The sequence below is a fragment of the Phaseolus vulgaris genome, chromosome 3 (genome assembly GCF_051622355.1).
Source record: "Phaseolus vulgaris cultivar YP4 chromosome 3, ASM5162235v1, whole genome shotgun sequence".
NCBI lineage: Eukaryota > Viridiplantae > Streptophyta > Magnoliopsida > Fabales > Fabaceae > Phaseolus > Phaseolus vulgaris.
The window spans coordinates 10,627,837-10,650,855 of record NC_143500.1 but is presented as its reverse complement, the minus strand read 5'-3'; the positions used below and the strand labels follow the sequence as shown (position 1 = coordinate 10,650,855).

Sequence of the window (23,019 nt, the reverse complement as noted above, 5' to 3'; positions counted from 1 at the left end):
CATCTTAATTTTGATAATATTCCTCCAAATTATTGTTGGGTGACACTGAAAAAAAGGAGAAAACTACCCATCACTCGACAAAAATATTTTGGTTTTGCTTGCCATAGCCAAGCCATTTTTAATTTTTTAGACAATGACTACAGTGCATGTCCCTGTGTTGCTCCACTAGTGAATATTGCAGCCTCGTAGGATTTCAAACTGGCGGATACTTATTAGCTTTCATGTGTGCAATAACTTCTTAACAAGGTCTTCACACTCAAGTTCCTTTTCATCACATATCAAGTATTTAATGGGTTTATTTTTTTTTTCTTTGAAAGCATAAAAGCTTAATATTTTAAAACTTTGAACAGAAACTTGAATTTTAGAATTGAAAGATTTTTGCGTGGTCTTAAAATGAGACTACGGAGAGTTGAGACAGTTATTTCAAAATGTGCAATGTATTAATAACGTGGGGCGTATTTAACGTGTCACGTTCTTCTATATCTGAGATCAGTGTTTGGACAAAGGTACAGTTCTTTTTTGCCTCGTTATCTGACTGCGTTTATTTTGTTTTTAGAGGGTATTCTTTTAGAATTGTCAAAAGTGGATGGATTTCAAAAAAATTATGAATAGGACAAATTGTCATGTTTTAAATCAGCACTTGTTATATATGTACTGTTTAATTTAAATTCTTTTTTTTTGTTAAAACCATCTTTTAATCACGATTTTTTAAATTTAATACATTTGTTAAAATCACGTTTAATAACTCGATTTTTTAATTTTTATTTAACTCGTGTTTACTAAAACAATTTGGTCTATTTGAATTTGTTGTTTTACTAACTTGCTAATAATAAAATCACGATTTCCCTCGAACGTGTTTTCTTTTTGTTTTCCTCTTTAATTTTGCGTTTAACAAAACGTGATTGAAATTTCGACTTCTCAATCTTATATTTCTTTTCAATATTTATTTTTTAAAAAATCAATTTATTTTTTAAAATAATAAAAATATGGTCGAATACAACACATTTTTAAAATATATTTTTTCTCATTTTTTTTTTCAAAAAAATATAAACCATGACATCAAGATCACATTTTAGTTTATAATTTTAATTTAAAGTTGTGAATTACAACACTACTTCCAAAAGAAGTCTTTTAAAAGTATGATTTCTTTACACGAAGTTGTGTTTGTGTAATCCTCTTAAATCTGGTCTACTTTTGTGCTGATATGTAAATATTCATTTATTATGTGTATTTAATTTAATTTAATTTGCATAATTGATTTAAAAATAATTGTTTTAGGATGGAACTTTGCTTTAAACCAAGTAATGTTTGGCCTTTTTTTAATTAGAAAAACTAGAATTTGAAAGCAATTGTTTTCAAAAGAAAGTTGTCTGGGCACTGTATATCTCCTATTGTCTTAAAACGTTTTCATTTTAATTAAAAATGTCATAAAAGCCTCTATCTGTACTCGTAATAAAATCATTATACAATACTATTTTTCTCTAATAAATCATTGGTTGAATGATTTCTTCATGTATGTAGTATTAAGAGGTTCTAACCATGGTCGTATTGTCTACAAAAAAAGGAACTACAATTAGTAGCTTTCATTGAGACGTTGTCTTGTAAACCATAACAAACATGTTTACTAGAAAGGAAGTACTTTTTGCTATTATTAATCTGTTACTTTTGTATTGAATTATCGTGCATTAGAGAGCCTAAATTAAATTAAATAAAAAAAGTTGGGTTGGGAATAAGCATCATGGTATCAGAGCCTGATACCACGAATGAAACCATTCAACCCAACACTACAGCTTGTCATATTACATTCCAAGTTATATTTACAAATAACACTTTGAATATTGCCTTGCCATTTGCATTTTTTAATTATTCAAAAGAAAATAAATAAAATTGAACGAGTATGATATGAGACTCAAGGGTTAATAATTAAGTAATACTGTATAATTAATGAAATCATAATATATATACACACCTTTTATACGGTATTGGTGTAATTTTAATTAAAAATAAAAAATCATTTTTTATTAAAAATACTAAATGGTGTGATAATATTATGTGAAAATGTTTTTATCAACAATTGTGTCAGTAAAACAATACTATTTTAATATAAATATCTCAAATATCCATATGATATTTTTATTAGATTTTCACAATTTCTTAATTTTTTAAAGTAATTATTTTGATAGTTATTGTTTAGCAGTCAAATTAAAATAATTATAGTGGAGATCGTCTAATATTATTTTTTAGTATATTTTTACTCATGTTTTCTTATATTCTAGAATTTAGTTTGACTTTTTGTTTTGTAAGTGTGTTTTACATGTATGAGTTGATATATGAGTTGATATGATTGAAACATTATTTGTCTTGGTGTGTTTTGATTGAATGAGTGAATATTAAGTTTTCATTGATTTTGAACATAATTTTAGTTAAAATATGTTTGGAGAATTTTGTAAAATTTCTTGTTAATGAATCGTATCCAATGAGCTAATATTTCTTCTAGACTTACTTTTCTTAGGGAATAATGATATCAAATTGTCAAATCAGAGTTTTTTTTGTTGAATTTTAACTTGAAAATAATAAGATAATTTTTTATTTAATTTTTAATATGAATTATATCTCACTTATCAAATTGCTTTATTTTAAAATGATATGCTTTGTTGAGAGATATGATATGTATATGCTTATAAGTGTTTATGCATATGAATTTGACATGTGCATGCACATGAGGTCTAGTAATTTTATTAAATTAATGTATGTAACATTGAATTGGATTACTTATGTTAAGTGTGATTTGTAATATTGAATATATAAACCCATTATTGAAACTGAGTGATAGTTCTTGTACGACTATTAATCTTTGATTGTATAATTATTTGTGTAATGAATTTATCCTAACTTATGGAGTCAAGAATATAGATACAAAAAGTTTAGAATAATCTCTTAAAGGTGAATTAATTTTAGTTCAAATTGAAGAAGGTGTTTATCTTGTTGGTTTTGAAGATTGCAAAAATTATATTCATGGTAGAACTATTCTCACTGAAGGTGCAAACCTCTAATTCATATGGACTTTAATCTTGCTTGGCATTTGTTGGGCTCTTAGAAGGTTATTCCCCTTGGTAAAGGGTTTTATGAGTTTGCCTTTGTTTGTCTTGAGGATATGAGAAGAGTGTTTGATGTGGGGTCTTAGAATCTCAATTTGGGGATTTTGAGAGTTTTTGCTTGGACTATAGATTTTGTTCCCATTTCCATGAAGTTTACCAAAAACCAATGTTGGGTTAGGATTCATAGTCTCCCTTTGGAATATTGGTAGCCAAAAGCTATTTTTTTATTTATTTCTAGTGAGGGATTAATGATTGCACAATCAATAAATTTAGAAGATTTTTTGCTAGGGTTCTAGTGGATATTGAGATGTTATCAAATTTTCCTAATCAAGTTTTGGTGGAAAGGAATTGATTTTCTTTCATTGATTAGTTTGAATATGATAAGTTGCCTCCATTTTGTTTCCCCATGCAAAAGGATTGGTCATGATTTAAGTAAATGTATGAGAAAGCCGAAGACCAATTATAACATATGTAAAATGTGTACTATTTTGCCTAAACCTGTTGTTGCTCAGTGGAAGGAAGCTAGCATCTCTAATAGTCAGAAAGAAATTTCTCAAAAGGTGGAGATGGTAGACAGGTTTACTAAGAAATTTTACAATGTGTTGAGAATGAAACCAATAATTTTGTTGTTTCGGCTCTTGTTGTTGCTGGAATAAATATAGTTTTCTAATGCAGATTTGTATGTTGTTGCTATTGCGGGTTAAAAATCAAATAAATTAGTTGTTTCATACAAATTTTTCTCCTCTATTGTTGGGATGGAGGGATCTATTATTGACCAGGATGCTTCTGTTGAAGTTGTTGCTGGCCAAGTGGAAGTTGGATCTCTTATAGGTCAAAATTTAAAGAAGTTTGTCGAAGATTTATTCACTGTTGATAACTCTATTGTTGCAGTTGATGATATAGAGGCTGGGTCAGGATCTCAGGTTGATAATTTTGTTGACACGCCCTTGTTGGAGAGCTTTCATGAATAAGATGATTTGCTACAAAAAAAAAGGACTAATGATAATTTGTGACCTCTTGAAGGATCTTCTCAACTCAAATCTGTAGCTATTGGTTGGGGTCGAATGAGCCACGTCACTCGACATAATTGACCGACCGATCGGATGATCAACTACATTAAAGAACAAATTGACAATAAATGACAAATAAGGAAACATCCTATAAATCACAGTAACCTCCCTATAAATTCGAACACACCCCACTAAATTCGGGTGACATTCTGAGAAATCAGCTAACACCGATTTATTAAAGATATGCGCCATATATGATCCATGAATCAAATAGACCATTACCAAACACTATAAATAAACTTTCTACAAAGGAGTAAGGTACGCTTTTGTCAATATATCACTAACTCTTATATAGAGCACTTACTTGATCGTCAGAGAATCTTTTGTAGGTTAACTCTCAATCGGCTATTAGAGAGCGAATACGAGAAGAGGAAGGAGGAGCGACCGAGCACCAAGGAGCGAATACGAGACGAAAGAAGAAGGAGGAGTGATTGAGGGAAAAGAGGCAATTGTTCAAGTCGGTAGTATGTACTATCTAGGCCCTATAAGTCTATACAAGTACACCTTTTAAATTTTTTGCAATCAAACAGGTTACTTCTACAATTGTTTCTCATGATTTAGCCTTACAAAATTGTTTTGAATCTCTTCCAGGTGATGATCAAGAGACTTATGAGTCATGTTCGACCATCTTGGCAACAAATATAGTTAAATCTACCTGACTGATATTTTCTTAAAAGAAGTCAAATTGGTCTCTAAGTTCTGATCTGAAAAAATGGATAAAGATGAATCATTAAGTGAAAAAGAGGAACAAGTACAAACCTCCTAGAGACCAAGATGTTCTCTTAAAGCTGGAGTAAAAGTCAATAAGAAAATCTCCAAAGCAGGTTAACCTAAGAAAGAGTAATGATGTGTGATTATCACTGAGTTTATTGTGGATGTTATATGCAAATGAGGGTCAATCTGATTAGATTATTTGCATTCATTCATTCATATTTGGGAGCTTCACTTTAGAGAATATTCTTTTGTTTGTTTTTTTTTTCCAATTTTGGTTTAAACTCCTAATGTAGTATTTTAGGTTACTCTTGAGAGTTTTTTTGGTTTTTGTTTTTCATGTGTTTGGTCAAGTCTCCCATATTTATTTTTTTAATTTTATTTTTTAATTTTATGCTATTATTTTTTTCTAGAATAAGTTTTATAAAACATTCATATAACAATAAATGATATGCATGTTTATTATTCTTTCAAATAGATCAAATAAAGTCACTTGATTTTGATTGATATATTTAAATAATTAGTAACTTGTATTTATATATGAATTATAATTTTTTAATAACTTATTCTTCTTATATTTACTTTACTATGTTGTATTATTAGGCTACTTGATATATAAATAAATGGTTATATTTGAGAGACTATGATTATAGACATCTCTTTATATATATATATATATATAATAATAATAATAATAATAATAATAATAATAATAATAATAATAATAATAATAATAATAATAATAATAATAATAATAATAATAATAATAATGCGTATAGTAAATATTATTAAATAACAAACTTTATTATGCATTATTATGACAAACTTTGATTGTCATATTTATAAAGTTATAATAATAAATTATTTGAAATGTTTGTTATCACATAATTAGTTTTTTAATTTATTTGTTAATATCATTTAATGCATGTTTTTTTTTGAAATAATAGATATGTATCTATGTAAAAGTTGTTAATAGATTTGTGTTCAATGATTAGTGAATTAAATGAAGATCCATCTAAATCACTATTTTCTAAAATTAATTACATTTAAATTATTATTTTTATTCATTTAACATTTTTAAAAAACGATATTTTATAAGTAGTAATAGTTTATGTCCTTAAAGGTATTTATATTATTCACTTATAATCATATCAATAATTATTCATAATTTTTACAAATATATATATATATATATATATATATATATATATATATATATAAATAGTTAAATTTAGAAGTCAAATCCAAATTTTAAAAGTATAATTTGATATAAAAAAAATTTAAAATTTGTGAATCAAAATATAATGTTTTATAATGTTTTCGTTTTATTTTTTATTGCTATGAAGATCATGCATGTCATATTTTACTTGCAACGTTTACAATTTAACTTAACTAAGAATAAGACATGATTATGTAGAAGTTTATAAATCATACCATGCTTATCATAAGTAGGGGGATATATGTTGTGTTTTGGGATTAATTTATTTTATTTTTCAAAATACGGAAATGAGCATTTGACTAAAATAAAATAAGAGTAATCTTTAAGATTGATAAAATTATGTTGCAATTATGGGTACAAAAGTAATAAAGTAATATGTGTTTTGGTGTAACTTTCCTTTACTTAAATGGTGCTACATTTATTTGATTTTATAATAATTATAAATTTATAAAAAAGATTATTAAAAACAATAAATAAAATTATTAATAACAAATAAGACCATTAAATTTTTTATTTATTTTTTAATTCTTCTCTAACAACCTTTTATTTGTTTTTTATTTCTCACTTTCCATTATATCACTTTCCATTTGACTCTCTTGCATACAAGCACATATGTCCTTTCCATCTTGCACCAGCTACAGGCCGTGACAAACCCACCAACACCTCCAACCAACTATAAATCTAGTATAGGCCGTAGTCTTAAAACTCTTGGCATCTGGGAGTCCTAATTATAACTTCTAATGCAAAGCATTGGATTAAGAATCCAATCTACGAAAGAATAAGTAAAGGAATGCACCTTGTGCTTCATCCAAAGTCAGGATTTGAGTTGAGCCTTTTGAAACACCTCCTCCGCATCTACTAGCCTTTTTTTGAATACAATCAGGTTCCTTTGGTCTCAGATACACCTAATAACAGATGCCCAAACACCTTTCCATACTAGGTTTTGCTTCTTGCTAGCATTGCTCAGATAAAAACTCATAAAGTGCAGATTTATATCATTTTGTTGAACATAAGAGATACCTATCCATTTGAAGCACAAGGACCATACCCTTTGTGCGTATTTACACTCCAAGAAGATATGTTGACAAGACTCCTCCTTAATCTGACACATTGCACATAGCATAGATTCCATCATCACCCCTCTCCTACTCAAACTCACCCTTGTTGGGATTCTATCCAGTAGACTCTCCAAGCTGTCACGATCACATTTGGGAATGCCTTAGTCTTCCAAAGGAGATTAAACACATCGGATTGGGTTCCACGAGACTACTTGGCAAGACACTCATAAGCAGAATTCACAGAAAAAAGGCCTGGTTCTTCCTTCCCCCACACCTGCACATTCACGTAATTCCTTCTCATTAGTGCCCCTGATAGCAGTGTAAAGAGGTCTGCTTCCAATGATGATTCCCACTCAAATCTGGCACGCCTCCATGTCAGCCTCCATCTCCAATCCGAATTAATCCACACACCAACTTCACCCACTGTTTGCCCCTGGTTTAAGGACAGGGAGAACAGTCTAGGAAACAAGGATTTGAGATCAGAGCTCCCAACCCACACCTCCTCCCAGAACTTTACTTTGTCTCCACACCCTAGTTTCCAGCTTAGTTCTTCTTGAAACTATCATTTTCCTCCTCCCTCCTTGCACACTTTATAGAGATCTTTCCACCACCAAGATTGGAGTTTGACTATTGTTTGGACGCTTTCAGGCTCCAACCCATACTTTGAGTCCAATAACTCCTTCCACCTTCCCTCCTCTTGAGAGATACAGTGCCAGCTCCATTTAGCTAGGAGAGCATGGTTTAACTTTCGTATTTCTCTTAAATTCAATCCTCCCTCCTCTTTAGGTTTGCACACATCTTTCCAACTAACCCAACAAATTGGCTTGCTTTCTTTCCCCAACCCCACAAGATCTTCTCATCTTTTGTATTGTTATGAAGATTCATGCATGTCATATTTTACACGTTTACAATTTAACTTAACTAAGAATACAATATCATTTTGTAGAACTTTATAAATCATATTATGTTTATCATGTTATATTATGTGCTTATGGGTTTATTTATTTTATTTTTCAAAATAGGCAATTGAGCATTTGACTAAAATAAAATAAGAATTTCTTTAAGATTTATAATTATGTTGCACAATTAGGCGTACAAAAAGAATAAAGTAATAAATGGTGATACGTTTATTTTATTTCATAATAATAAAAATTTATAAAAAAATAATAAATAAAATTATTATTAACAAACAAGAGGATTAAACTTTTTATTTATTTTCTTCTTCTTCTCTAACAGTTTTTTTATTTGTTTTTTACTTCTCACTTTTCATTATATGATTCAAATAAAGGCTAAAAGTATCTTTGACTTAAAATAGAAATAAATGAAAAGGAAAAATAGTATAAAGGATAGTGATGAGATGAATTAATTTAATTTATAAATTTTTTCGATTATTAAATGTTTAGTTTTAACTTTAATTTTAAATTTATTAATAATTAAAAATAATAATATACTATAGCATAAATTATTTATCATAAAATAAAATATAATTTATATATATAAATATATTAAATTATTTATTTATTACATATTTTAATTATAATATACTTTCTATATTTAAAAGTACTTATTTGTTATCAATTTTTATTTTGTTTCCTTAAAATAATGAATGGTGATGTTGTCTTACAAGGAAGTGTGTTCCATGCATTGAATTGACACGTGAACAAGCGAGCTAAACGATGTGATCTTATTTGGTAGGGTTATTCTTGAAAGCAGCCTATCCTATAACATCTATCTCCTACCTACTTCTCTTTCCATCTCTGTCTCCATTTTCCGTCTCTAATTAACTCTACAAATCAAATAATCACTTCAAATTCTAATGAATCCTCTTGTTTTGAAGTTCTTTAATTAATTTATTTATTAATCATTTTGTTCTCTTTAAAATGTAACAATGAATGTGTAAATTGCGTATCCGAGATGAAGGGGTTTGGAAAATCACATATATAACTCTATTTTACCATTTATTAATCCTAAAAAGGATATTAGAGACTGAAATAACAAAAGCAATGGATCTCAGAGATGGTCAAACTCAACCAATTTTGGATCCTAACCAACCAACTCATGTATATCATCTAGCTTTGGATATTGGAGGTGGGTTTCATCTTTTATCTTGTAGCTTTTTTATATTCTGTTTCTTTTTTGTTTTAGATTTCAGAGTTGCCCCTTTAGTGGTTTTCAGTCAAATTTAACATCTTTGCTTTGTGAAATTTTGTGGGATATACGCCTTTTGGTTAAACATTTCAATTTTGATAGGGTGTTTAGTTTCTGGTTTTGGGCAGTTGATAATGATGTTTTTGGCATTGTTTTTGGTTTTATTTATATGTCTATGGTTGTTTATTGAAAACCTGTGCTTTGCGAGTAGTTTGGTGTTTTTCTTGGTAATTCATCTTGCTGTTCAAATCCGATTGCGTAGAGTTAAATTTCTGACACCTGTCTTTGGGCTGGACTCTTAATTCTTAATTTGATGCATTTTGCTATCACTTTGATTGATTTAACTTGCTTGCTGAGATTGGAGTAGAAGTTGGAATTTGTTTACTGTTGAGAAATATTGGAGATCTTCTTGATTCAATTCCCCGAGATCAAACCATGTCAGAATTCTGGAGATCATGATCTTTCTCATACACAGATTGAGCTTTGAAAATGAAAATTTTCTTAATTGGAGGACTGCTAATCTGCATTTTAGCACCATGCACTGTGATTAAATAGCAGAGGTTCTAAAATTTGAGTATTATTTTGATTGTGGGAATCATAGACTTTTTAAACTGAAATATCGGTGTCAAACATGATTACTTTTGATATTGACATCATTTTTCTTGAACTAACAGGCATATTAAGATTGCAGATACATTGACAGTTGATAACATATTGCAATTTTATAAAATAAGGAATCATGATTATTATTGTGCAACTATCATTAATACTATCAGATTTCTGCCAGTTATGGTGAATTATAAAGAGAAGTTTTGCTTCCACATCGCTGGATCTTGCCTAAAATAATATTGTCCATCTGTTGACAGGATCTCTTGCCAAGCTAGTCTACTTCACAAAAGATGACAATCATTTGGTTGATGGTGAGGAGGGGGTATCTCATAGAAAGACTTTGCAGAAATGCAAAGACAGTAAGCAACACCCTGTTCTTAATGGGAGGCTCAGTTTTAAGACGTTTGAAACAAGCAAGATAAATGATTGCTTAGAATTTATCAAGTCCATGAAACTTCATATTGGAGGTGTGTACATAATGATATGGTGTTTATGGTTAACAAAGTTTGTCACAGAGTAACTGAATTTTCTGAGGCATGCAACCTTGTTTATGGTTAGCAGTATTTGTTTGCTTGCATACTGAACTGAACCTAACTTGCTGACAATTTTGGTTCCTTCAACCACCTTTATATGGATCCCATATCTGTTTAATTTGCCAAGCTGACTGAAGAGAATCTCATTCCTCTTTTTTCTAAATTCTTTTGTTCCTTTCTCTAAAATTTGCTGTACTTGTTCTATATATAATTGGTCATAAAAGTCTCGGGTACTTGTTGGTGAGACTGTTGTTGTCCTTTATATTTGTTATCCTGTGACTTTGAAAGCTGAGCTGGATCTTATTTACTTATTAGGTGACATAGAATCCCAGGCCAAAGTACTCAAAATTTCAAAATAATGAATATCCTTTAAAAATATATATTATTCTTACTGATATAATCCCTAAAAACATATATACCCATCTTATATTTCATCATGGTGTTCAATCCGTTTTTGAGGTCGTTCTGAAATTTTTGCATCTGATAATGAATTCAGGTAGTCAGTCACAAGAAAATCCTGGAAGTCAGCCAATAGCTATTAAGGTAATCAAACTAAAATGTTTAAGCATGTATTATGAAGATTTTGTTTCTATTTCTGTCTTAAGTGTACATATAGATGTTTTGAAAAGAATCTTTAGATTCTAAGTTAGTAGTAACCAATTCAATATTGGCTATGCCACGATTTGAAACAGTTTCTATTTCTTGTCTTCTGTTTTGCCTTGGTTGGAAGCTATGTAATTCCTAGAAGCTGATTTAAAATTGAAAGAATATTAGTAGTTCCCGAAAGGTAACGCATGCACATGTTCCAGCTTTAATAGATATTTATAATGAAAAATACTCTATTCCATACAAAAAAATGTTTACTTAGTTCTAAGGTACTTGGATTTATGTTATGTACTTATTAATAATGAAAAACTACTGGCGAGAAGGCCACAGGTGGTGGTGCATATAAATATGCAGACCTCTTCAAGGAAAGACTAGGAATCATTCTTGACAAGGAAGATGAAATGGATTGCCTTGTTGCAGGAGCGAATTTTCTTCTCGAGGTAGGATTTAACATAAACTAGTTTCCATATTGTCTCATTTTTAAATTTCAAATTCAATTATTGAGATTTGGATTCATTTTTTATTCGGATCAGCATGTGTATCTGACTGTGAAGCTTTGACAGTATATACATAATGATTAGGGACTTAGGGTGTTGTAAGTTTTAGCCCTGATCCTATTTACGTGTATGTTCACAAGATGCTTGTTATGCACAATTAGGTTTAGTAAATGGTATAATGTTGTCTTAAAAAATAAAACTTTTCCTGTTAGATTGAGAAAAATGTGTTGGAAGATATTTTATGTTTGTTGATGAAGTAATAATTTCAGATAATTGATGAAATGGTCATCTGAATGATGATTAAAAATTAAGGCTTTCGTGTATTCAATCTGGTTGTGTCAGAGGACATTTCTTTCTTTAATAAGGACAAATACTCTTTCAATTCACCAAAAGAAAATGTGTACCTTGGTATTCAATGAATGCCTTAAGTTGTATAAGTAGTTTTTCTTTTCATAAATTTTAAATATCTATTTTCAAGAAATATGTTACCAGTGGTAGTGGTAGTATCAATGTTTATGGATTCATAATTTCATAAATATTTGGATTTTTTTTTTCAAGAATTAGTATGAAGTGTTTATATTTAGCTCTTTGTCATTGGTCAAGTAAGAAGTTAACTAGGTACAAGGCTGTTGTTTGGAAAACGCCTTGTTCTTATTTTTCCAACTGCGCAGTAGATAATATCAAATCAAACTAATGAACTTTAAATGTGGTTATCTTGTAGGCTGTCTTTGTAAAGTAGACTACACCATTATGTACTTTTATTGAGATTTTGAGAATACCATTTCTTAGTTGGCTATGAGTATACAATCCAAAACGCATATGGGATTGTTATGTAAATTTGGAGCTATTAGTATATAACAACAATCATTATTTGTTATTGACAAATAAGACTAGCTTTTATAGGATTCTAAAAAATTGTATTGGAATAAGAAAATATGGGGTAAAATAATTGTTTGCTTTGAATGTCTATTCCCCTCCAGGAAATGAAGCCAAAATCTTCAGTTTAGGACTGTTGTACCAAAACTATATTTTAGTATACTTTTCTCTGTGTAGTTAAATTTATCTTTTCTTCATGTCACTGCTGGTATATGAGAAGCCTTTAAGGCACATGGCATATAAATATACCTTTCACTATCACGTACTAGTAAGGAAACAATTCCTTTTTTGTTTTCCTTTTGATTTTGGCTTTTGCTCATGCAGTGCTCCTTCAGTTTTCTGTAAAATAATTCTAGTCTTCATACTCAAACACCTTGAAAATTTCCTTGTCTATGTCTTGATGTACTTTCAATAGGTGGTCCACCAGGAAGCATTTACCTATATGGGCGATCAAAAGCAATTTGTGCAGATTGACAAAAATGATTTGTATCCCTATCTTCTTGTTAATATTGGGTCTGGTGTTGGTATGATTAAGGTAGTTATCATTAAAGTTGCATTACTTCAATTTGTTTCCAAATTGGCACTCTTTTTTAGACACTAAAAGTAATATTGTAATATTTCCGTAAAGGTGGAAGGAGAGGGAAAATTTGAGCGAGTTAGTGGAACAAGTATAGGTGGAGGCACTTTCTGGGGTTTAGGCAAGCTTTTGACCAAGTGCAAGAGGTGGGTATTTCTTTTCCTGAAGCATATGCACTATTATTGATTTCTACATAGACCACATAGGATTACCATTAGTGTACTTAATGATTCAGTTTCGATGAGCTGCTGGAATTAAGTTATCGGGGGAACAACAGACAGGTAGATATGCTTGTTGGAGATATTTATGGTGGAATGGACTATTCTAAGGTATGACTGGTGAAAGTTTATGCCCCTTTTCTGTTTAAAATTACAATCATTCTTCTGTTACCAGTTGATGACTTTAAAAGTGATTGTTTCAAATGGAGAATAACATTATCTAATTATTCTAGTGATTATTTGCTGGAATATATTTTTTCCTTGATTGATAACAGATAGGTCTTTCATCCACTACAATAGCATCTAGCTTTGGAAAGGCAATTTCTGACAATAGGGAGCGTGAAGATTACAAACCTGAAGATATTGCTCGATCCCTTCTAAGAATGATCTCAAATAATATTGGACAGGTCAGTTGTGTACTACATGATAATATTAACTAAGTCATCATGATACGTGATATTTGTATATCTGTGTATAATGCATATCTAGTGTAAACTTCATGGCAAAACTCCAAACCTGCAATTTGTCTTCGTTTTCTGCAACGATTTTCAATGTTCACTTTGCCTCTTGCTATCTTTATAATAGTTGGTTAGTGGAGGATATCTTTCACCTTGGTGTTATTTCCTTTATTCACTATAATAGCATTTTTTTTCCAAAAAAGAAGTGATCAGTGGGGCGGTCTAGATGCATCTCATTGAATATATGTGTAATAAATTAATGCTCGTTATATTCTTTATTTTTTCCCTCCCATTTTTGCTGGTGATGCTTTTGATGAAGTGCTTAAAGTTTTATGGATTCAACTAGAAGCGAAATATTACAATTCGGCAGGAAGACTTATCTCTGATGTAAAAAACTGGAAAATATTCCTCCAAATCTTCCACTTTTGTTCTTATGGAACTTTCATGGACTTCATGGAATCTCCACGCTTCTAGTACCCTTTTACCATGTGAATGCTTAAATATGCTGAATAATTTTGTACATTCCATTGTTTCCCACCCAAGATCTACGAAGATATATATTTTCAATGGTTGGTTAGAAGTTAAAACCCATTGTAAAGCATCGATAGTGAAGATAAGTATGTGAAGACTTAGATCGGTTAAGAAATCCCTCTTACTTATGTAAAAATAATTGTCATGTCATCTACACTGTAAATCTTCTTCGCTGGCTGATCGTTTTTTGTTTGAAAAACATATTTTACATTGATTTATACAGAAGGAAAGGATGGTTAGATAATAGAATTAGGAGTCTTATTCGTTTGGGCATGTGTTCTTGACCTATATTAGTAGTAGAAATAGGTGTCACTTCTTGTATTGTAACACAATTTGGCAATAATCTCTCTCCATTCAATGAACTACCTTAATATCTGCATGATGCAAAGTTTCATTTACAAATGTGGTTAAGGTGGAATATTCATTTTATAAGTTATTCAATGACGTAGCATTTACCAGCATGTACATGTATGTTTATATGAGTTATTATGTTTTGCCTTTGCTTTCATTGTTCCCAATCTTAAACATAAGATCATGATAGTATTTATCTCATCCTAAATAGTGAAATGTATTTAGGATGATTTGTATCTTCTGTTGTTTGCTTTCAGATCTCTTACTTAAATGCCCTTCGCTTTGGGCTGAAGAGGATTTTTTTTGGTGGATTTTTTATTCGGAAGCATCCTTTTACCATGGACACATTATCTGTTGCTGTTAATTTCTGGTAAGTGAGAAGGACGTTCCTCCACCCTACTGCAAACCATGGTCTACGTTGAGGGACATGGACTAGTTCTTACTTTTAGAATTTATGTGCTGACCATGTCCAAGACTGTGAGGGTTATATATATATATGTGTGTGTGTTCCTTTTATTTGCTTCTAACCTGTCAATGCACGACATGTTCACCTCTAACAAAACTCATGACATTGCTACTGTCTTAGTCTGAAGTCCATCTCTTAAACCAACCATTATAGTTTTGAAGCTGTGGTACCAAAGATATACTAGTCTCAAACATTATATTCAAAATGATCAAAGGGTGTCCAAAAACATGAGTATTTTCTATGTTGTTGTTTGTTGCATCAACAAAAGCAAGTGTTAATTTTCGTTGATCAGTTTTCTGCAAATGCCGCAGTGGATGCCTAACTTTGCATTATTACCATGTCCTGATTCCTTTTGGGTGTGTAGAAGTGTGGGTTTGCATGTGCATGATGATATAGTTATTTAGAGTTGGAGATAAAATTCGGTCATTGTAATTCTCACCCTGGCTATAATGCAGGAAGGTTTGATTAGACTTATGAGCATACTTGCTTTGGGTACGATCATAAAAACAAACATTTAACCTGATATTTAATTTTGTTCAGGTCAAAAGGTGAAGCTAAGGCCATGTTTTTGCGGCATGAAGGGTTTCTAGGTGCTGTAGGTTCCTTCATGAGTTCTGATAAACATGGCCTGAAGGAATTATTGGCCAAGGATGCGGTGCAAAAAAGCCCCAGCAAGTTATCTTTTGCCGTGGATAAAATATTGCGTAGTCTATCAGATGGAGAGTGCAATGGAGATGAGAGTATAGAGTGCAGTGTATACGCAGCTTAGATGAAGCAATTCCTCGTTGCTTCCACGACTTGTAGTTGTAACTTCTGTAGTTTTTTATTCTGTATAATGGTCGGAAGTAAGGATTATAACTAGTGATTATTGGCCTAGAATTAAAGCAGGATGGAAAATTAGAATGACAAGGAGTGTTCATTTTCAGTTTCAATCAATGAATTGTGTTGTATAACAAACAATGATTTGTGTGAATACATAAGGCGAAGCAATGTTACTCATTTAATGAGAAACTTTTTTCTTTTTGTGATTTTGTATAAGTTTGACTCTACCATCTACCAGTCCACTGAATGGTGACGATAAAAAATTGTACATTTGCTGCTCTGGAATCTAAAATCAGGTCTCGCATTTCATAACTATTAAGTCGTCTCTTGAGAACTATATACTCAAATGAGTTGAGCAACTTCAGAAAAACAAAAAACAAGGAAATAATGAAAAGAAAAACAATGTTGATGTTTTGCTATGCTATCGGATACATAAATTCATCCGACTGAAATGCCATGCAATGAGACAAAATTAGTGACTTTAACATTGCGTGATAAACTGCATGCATTAGAATTCTTTAAACTGAACTACATGTAAAATCTAGATATAGTGCTTAAAAAATTAAATAAACATAGGAAAATCACTTTGCAGCCATCTGTTTTCTATGACTCTGCTTTGCATTTTTTCTTCGCAAAATCCATCTTTCTTTAATGTCATTTGAATTAGCAACCAGGTCCACATTTTCAGCAGGATTTCCTTGCAGCTCTTGTGTCTTGGACTTTTCAGCCTCATACCCTCCTCTGATTCTAGCAGTTTCTGCAAGCATATCATTTATAAGCATCTCAGTTGTCCGGGCAGTAATTCCTCTCAAATACCATGATATGGGAGGGGGAGGGACAATTGCTGGCTGGAGTATTTGTTCCAGGCTAACTTTAGATCCAATTCTTCCTTTGCCTCTTGTACAAACATTATAGTCTTCCTTTGTCATAGGCTTAAAGGGATGGCAGATTGCTTCATCAACAAATAAAGGCTCTACCCTCCAACAGCCCTCAAATTTTTTCATAAATCCAGTCTTAGTTTGCGTGAATTTCATCTGACAAAATTATTTAGCAGTATGTAAGACACACCCTTCGTAGGATGAAAATCAGCAGCTTGTCAGAGTTCATTCACATAAAATGCTTAGCAATCTTTATGTCTACCAATGATATATAATAAAATTCCAGATAAATCTTCTCCAACTTTAGATTGTTGAACTTGAAAAATATTTGTGAGTAAATTTTAATTGCTTGCATCTAAAATAGAAGGGAGCAAGGGGCTAAAATGCTTTCGGGGTGGAACATTTTCAGAAAGCCCAGTGTATCTTCTACCTAATGTTCAACTTTCAACTGATTCAACTAAAGACCAACTCATAATAAATATATAAAATATGCATTTAAGAAAGGAGTCTTGGAATGGAGAAGTGTATAACTAGGGTGAGTTTGTGTGCCTTGAATAAACTACGTTCAACATATAGAAAATCCATCAATTATTTAAAAGTGGGATAGATCCTTACAGAGTGGTCTTTCCTGTTTTGGTCTACCAAAACATTAATCGAAATGGTCCCGGACCACCAAAGAAATTTCCAAATGGCTGCTTGGTCAAGATCAACGACTTGCCTATGACCCTCATCAACCAAAACTTTTCTGGATATCACTTCCTGACAAAGAAAGATATCACTAAGTTGAATTGCAGAAAGTTGAGACACTTCTAAAATAGTGGAGCACACAGGTTACTTAAGCTTGAAGTTCAATAAAAAACATCTAGGCCCACGAAGAAATAGAAAGTTGTATCAATGGTAATCTTCAATGTTTTATGAAGCATTATTTTGAGAAAGGCTGTAACCAAAAGCATTGAGCAGAAGTAAGGATGATGAAGTCACTTACTTTGATATTTTTGAAAACTCTTCTATTATCAGGATCTGTCACTATATTATATACTGCATCAGGGGGCAATCCAACATCAACTTCAACATTGAGGTTGCAAAGAGAACCTTTGGGAACAGTGACCTGCCAAAAGGAATATTACATTAATATACACTGAAGGTAGACAGATATAGATATTTCCTTAATCACTTAAAGTTTGACAGTGTAGATTTTACATCCACTAGGATCCAGCAGGCCTAAATGAGTAACCCAATTCCTGTTTGGTCAAAGCAGCATCTGCTATACTTTACTAGATCTCATCAACAAACAAAGCATCCATGTTGAAGGTGTGGAGAAGTTAACTGCAAAGTATTTTAAAATCTGAATAGAAAAGAATAAAAAAAACTACTAGATACTTAATTTCTAAAATTTTAGAAGTATCTCCACAAATTTTAGACCAACAGGTTAGAAATACATCTCTAAGGTAAGCTAGTTTACATACAGTCTGAGGCAACTAAAGTCCCTTTATCATTTGTTTTATTAAGAAACCAGCATTTTTTAAAGGAAATCAAACTTTCCCAATTAGTTTCTCCTCACCTTTATTAACGGTGACCTATCAACCCAAGCTGGATTTTCTCTCCATGCTTGTAGTTGCTCATTCAGTTCAGCTTCAGAGTAACTGAAAGGCTTATGGTCATTTTTTTGGGCAGATCTCACCAAATTCATTCCATCCTGTTTAGCTAATCTACTCAGCCGAGCCTGCAGTCAGAAGAAAAAAAAGAATTATAACAGGTTCCTAATAAATTTTTAAGCCACAAGATAAGTTACTGACCTTTACAACACTTTGGAGCTGCACAAAAAACTTAGATATTGCAGGGTCCAGTCCCCTTGGGAAACCATTTTTCTCATTCTTCCTGACATTTAAGCCGAATTTTGACATCCCTGATTCACCCATCATAAGAACCTGGAATTTTTCAAAACCAGTTAAGACAATTCACGTTATACATTCCAAATTACTATATCTTTAAGGCCATTTGAACTTTGAAGCCTCTTCAGATATTCAAGGTTTCATTCTATCATTATGTTCTTAACTTGATGGAGGTTATACTAATGACCTTTACAGAATCTTTCTCAGGATCGATAACATGTTGATTCACGAGTTTTAAATGCAAATAAACATACAAAAAAAACACGTTCCAGTAGAAAAAGGTGAAATTTTTCCACGTGTGGCAACTTTGATACAAAAATCTTGAGGCAACAGTCACTAATAGTGATCAGCATAAGAATCCAAATTGAAAAATTAATAAAATACAAAATCTAGAAAGATGTTATCGACCATACAAAAAAAAAACCAAACAAACTAAGCACCAATGCTTGATGCATAAAGTTTTGCAGAATACTCAAGCGAGGAATTAAACTCAACCCAAATTCATAACAAGCATGATCCATCAGAAAACACAATGAAGGCAAAACACAACAAAATCAGAATACAGAAATAGGAAGTAGAAAGGAAATCCATTGGCTCCTGAAACTGTAATAATGATGATAAGGGAAGTAATGAATTGGGAAAAAAAACTATTTTTTTGGAGGAGAAACTCAAAGTGAACTCACAGGGTAAAAATTATGATCACCCTCACGGTATATTCCTTTAATCGAAGCTCAGATCTTCGCTTGGAAATTGGAAATGGACAGTGCTTTATTTTTTTTCCTTTTATATGTTCTGTTTTTTTGTTGAAAAGTATGGCACAGACGATGGAGAAAGAGGATAAGAGAAACACGTGCACCTCATGTTCAACTTCAGTAGTTGACCCATCAAACAGGAGTTCAAACTGCATACATTTGACCCACTCAAAGGAATATGATTTTTTGGTTTTGGGTAAGGACTTGAAAAATGTATTAAAAATGTTTTACTGCAAATTATACCAAACATATTTAAAATTATAAGATAGCATGTTCTTTTGTATTTCAATAAAAGAAACTCTTTCAACTTTTTAATAACTTTTTTTATAATACCATTTAACATATTTTTAACCTATTAAACATTTATTATGAAATAATAATTGGATTTTATTGAAAATGTCATATTTCTTCTTTTTAATAGAGTATAATAAATTTTAATTCCCATTCCCTTATAGTAAACAGAGACAATTTGACTATATTGAGTTTATTTATTTAAAATTTGGCCAATTTTTTATGGCAACGTTTTCATTTTGATATATATTTTTTAAAATACTTCTTTTAATAAGTTTCTGTTAATTTTCTATTATTACGGATTTTTCGTATAATTCTTCGAAAAAAAGAGGTAACTGAAAAAAAAAATCAAAAATTGATATTATATATGGTTCTCTAATATCATTGACAGATATTTTCATAAACTGATTAATAATAAGTTTGTTTTGACATTGAGATAAAATCGGTGCATTTTCGTAAAGAAAGTTCATGAGAACTGAATTTATGTTGAGAAAAGAGAGTTTGAAGCAGTCATAAACTGCTAATTGGAATGATTAATCACAGATTCATAGGATTTAACTTTACTAATCCCACAAAACTCATTAGATTAGTTTTGTGAAATGTATAAAGAAATAACCTAATTCATAATAGAGTAAAATTATCTTCTTGAATCTTTTGATTCTTATATACTTCCATTGCGTTCTCAAACGTTGTTGTACTAATTAATAATATGAATTTCTTTTTTGATCTGTTTTCTATATTTTTTTACTGTTTTTATTCTTATAGATACAATCTATTTATAACAAATTACCTAAAACAAGGAGTAGTTAATGTGATAGAAAATTATAAATACTCCTATTATATAATTATAACATTATAAAAATTGATATATCTTTCTTTATATGTTTTGATAATTTTAATATCAAATATATATATATATATATATATATATATATATATATATATATAAAATATGGATGTATGTGTGTATAACAATTAATAATGTGATTGCTTTTTTAACCGTTTTTATTGTATATATATATTTTTAATCGTTTTTTACCTTTATGAATATAACTATATGGATTATAGAAAATTAAAGAGATTCTTGTAATTATAATATTATAAAAATTAAAAAAAAATATTTTTATTATTATATTTTATGTAAATGTTTTTTAAAATTTTAATATTAATTTTATCAAATAATTTTTTTCATTTTGATTATTATTATAATAATTAACTCTTTAGTTACAAATATTTTTTGTTACCATAAATAGTTGGATACATGTATTTTCATTAGTAATAATAATTTGCATCTTATTTAATTGATTTGTAAACCTATGATGATGTGACTATAACTTTTTGGAAAATATATTTTTTTATATTAATTATTGTACAATTTTTTTAAGACTATATTATTAAAAGCAATAAATGAAAATAAAAAATAAGTTCTTGTTCTAGGGAAATATGCCTTATTTAAATATTAATATTAATATGATTAATTTTAGAATGATTAGATAAATTATTCATCTTTATAAAGAGAAACAACTGGATAATTAGAAAAGACACCAAATTAATATTAAGATCATTCTATAACTCTGGTATCCGTATCCTTTAATACCCCACTACAAGCTGGGGAACAAATATTGATGAGACCCAGCTTGGAACAAATTTTAGAAAAGATTGAGGACTTAAAACTTTGGTATAAATATCAGCCAGTTGCTCTGTGGTGGAAATGGAAAGCAAATGGATGAGACTCTTTTTTAATTTTTCCCGGACCACGTGACAATCTATTTCTATATGTTTTTATACGCTCATAAAACACTGGATTTGCTGCTGCAATGTATCTTGCTGAGTCATTGTCACAGTATAAAAGAGATGGTTGCTCAAAAGGAACTTTGAAATCTTGAAGAAGATAAGTTAGCCATTGAATTTCACATGTAACAGTGACCCATTGTCCTGTATTCAGCTTCACAATAACTCTTTGATATTGTTCCTTGCTTCTATTTCCAAGATATAAGAGAATTCCTAAGAAACACACTAAAACCAGTTATTGATTGTCTTGAATCACTGTAGGTGCCCCAATCATTATCACAAAAGGCTTTGAGATGAACATAGGTAGTGGAAGAGAAAAATAGACCAAGACTTGGAGCCCTTTTGATATATCTGAGAATTCTAATCGCTGCATTATAGTGAGCAATTGTAGGCTTAGCAAGAAACTGAGAAAGTTGTTGCACAGAAAGTGTTATGTCAGGTCGGGTAGTAGTGAGATACATAAGCCTTCCAATCAATCTTCTGTAGGCTTGAATATCTGTGAAAGGAACAGTTCCACTAGAAGAGAATTTCTCATGATTATCAATAGGAGTGGGTGCAGGTTTGCAGGCTAAAAGACCTACATCTGTTAATAATTCCAATGCATATTTCCTTTGATTTACCATTATTCCTGTCTTACTTCTTGCTATTTCTAAACCAAGAAAATATCTTAAATTCCCAAGATCTTTAATCTTGAATGTCTGATTCAAGGCTTGTTTGATTCGAGCAATCTCTTCTTTATCATTTCCTGCCAATATTATATCATCCACATATACCAATAATGTTGTAAAAGATCCTTCAGAAGAATTAATGAACAAGGAATGATCATTCATAGATTGAGTATATCCCATAGAAAGCAAAAATGATGACAGTTTGGCAAACCATTCTCTGTTAGCTTGCTTAAGGCCATATAAAGCCTTTTTTAGTTTACAAACTTTTTCTGGTGGAATAGAAGTCAATCCAGGAGGAGCAACCATGTATACATCTTCTTTCAAATCTCCATGTAAAAAGGCATTGTTTATGAATAATTGTTTCAATTCCAATTATAAATAGAAGCTAAAGAAAGAAGCAACCTTATGGTGGTCATCTTTGCTATTGGAGAGAAAGTATCAAGGTAGTCAATGTCTTCTGTTTGTGTATATCCCTTTGCCACTAACCTTGCTTTATACCTTTCAATTGTCCCATCAGCCTTATATTTTATTTTGAATACCCATTTGCAACCTATGGCAGCTTTGTTCTTAGGAAGAAGAGCAGTCTCCCAAGTTTGATTTGACTCTAAAGCAGATATCTCACATTGTATAGCTTTTCTCCAACAGTCATGTTTCACAGCTTCAGAATAAGTGTTTGGCTCAACATATGAAGAAAGAGACATACCAAAAGATTTGTAAGAAGGTGATAAATTGCTATAAGACAAAACATAATTCAAAGGATATTTAACTCTTGAAGATGTACCAGAAACATTAAGATTACAATGATAATCCTTTAAATACTCAGAGGTGGTCTTTTTATTCTTGTGCTCATTTGGACAGATGGATCTGATTCAGAACTTTGTTCTATATCATGATTTTCA

General features: G+C 30.7%; 2 protein-coding genes across 3 annotated transcripts; one reads left to right on the top strand and one right to left on the bottom strand.

Moving 5' to 3' along the window:
* The first annotated feature begins 8,780 nt into the window (after positions 1–8,780).
* Positions 8,781–16,054, top strand: PANK1 (pantothenate kinase 1). Of its 2 annotated transcripts, none has more exons than XM_068606744.2 (10): positions 8,781–9,244; positions 10,171–10,380; positions 10,943–10,989; positions 11,376–11,492; positions 12,841–12,960; positions 13,054–13,148; positions 13,238–13,331; positions 13,496–13,627; positions 14,818–14,930; positions 15,567–16,054. In XM_068606744.2, the coding sequence occupies exons 1-10, from the start codon at positions 9,049–9,051 to the stop codon at positions 15,793–15,795; spliced, it is 1,353 nt and encodes a 450-aa protein (XP_068462845.1). In that variant the 5' UTR covers positions 8,781–9,048; the 3' UTR covers positions 15,796–16,054. The 2 variants fall into 2 exon arrangements, 1 of the variants encoding a protein (XP_068462845.1); XR_016519406.1 differs by having other exon boundaries at positions 8,850–9,244; positions 13,454–13,627.
* Positions 16,055–16,118: 64 nt separating this feature from the next.
* LOC137806550 (uncharacterized) lies at positions 16,119–19,541 on the bottom strand. Its single transcript, XM_068606745.2, has 6 exons — positions 19,302–19,541; positions 18,523–18,654; positions 18,288–18,449; positions 17,712–17,834; positions 17,342–17,485; positions 16,119–16,882 (listed from the first exon to the last, which is right to left on the bottom strand). The coding sequence occupies exons 2-6, from the start codon at positions 18,646–18,648 to the stop codon at positions 16,430–16,432; spliced, it is 1,008 nt and encodes a 335-aa protein (XP_068462846.1). The 5' UTR covers positions 18,649–18,654; positions 19,302–19,541; the 3' UTR covers positions 16,119–16,429.
* Between the last annotated feature and the right edge of the window lie 3,478 nt (positions 19,542–23,019).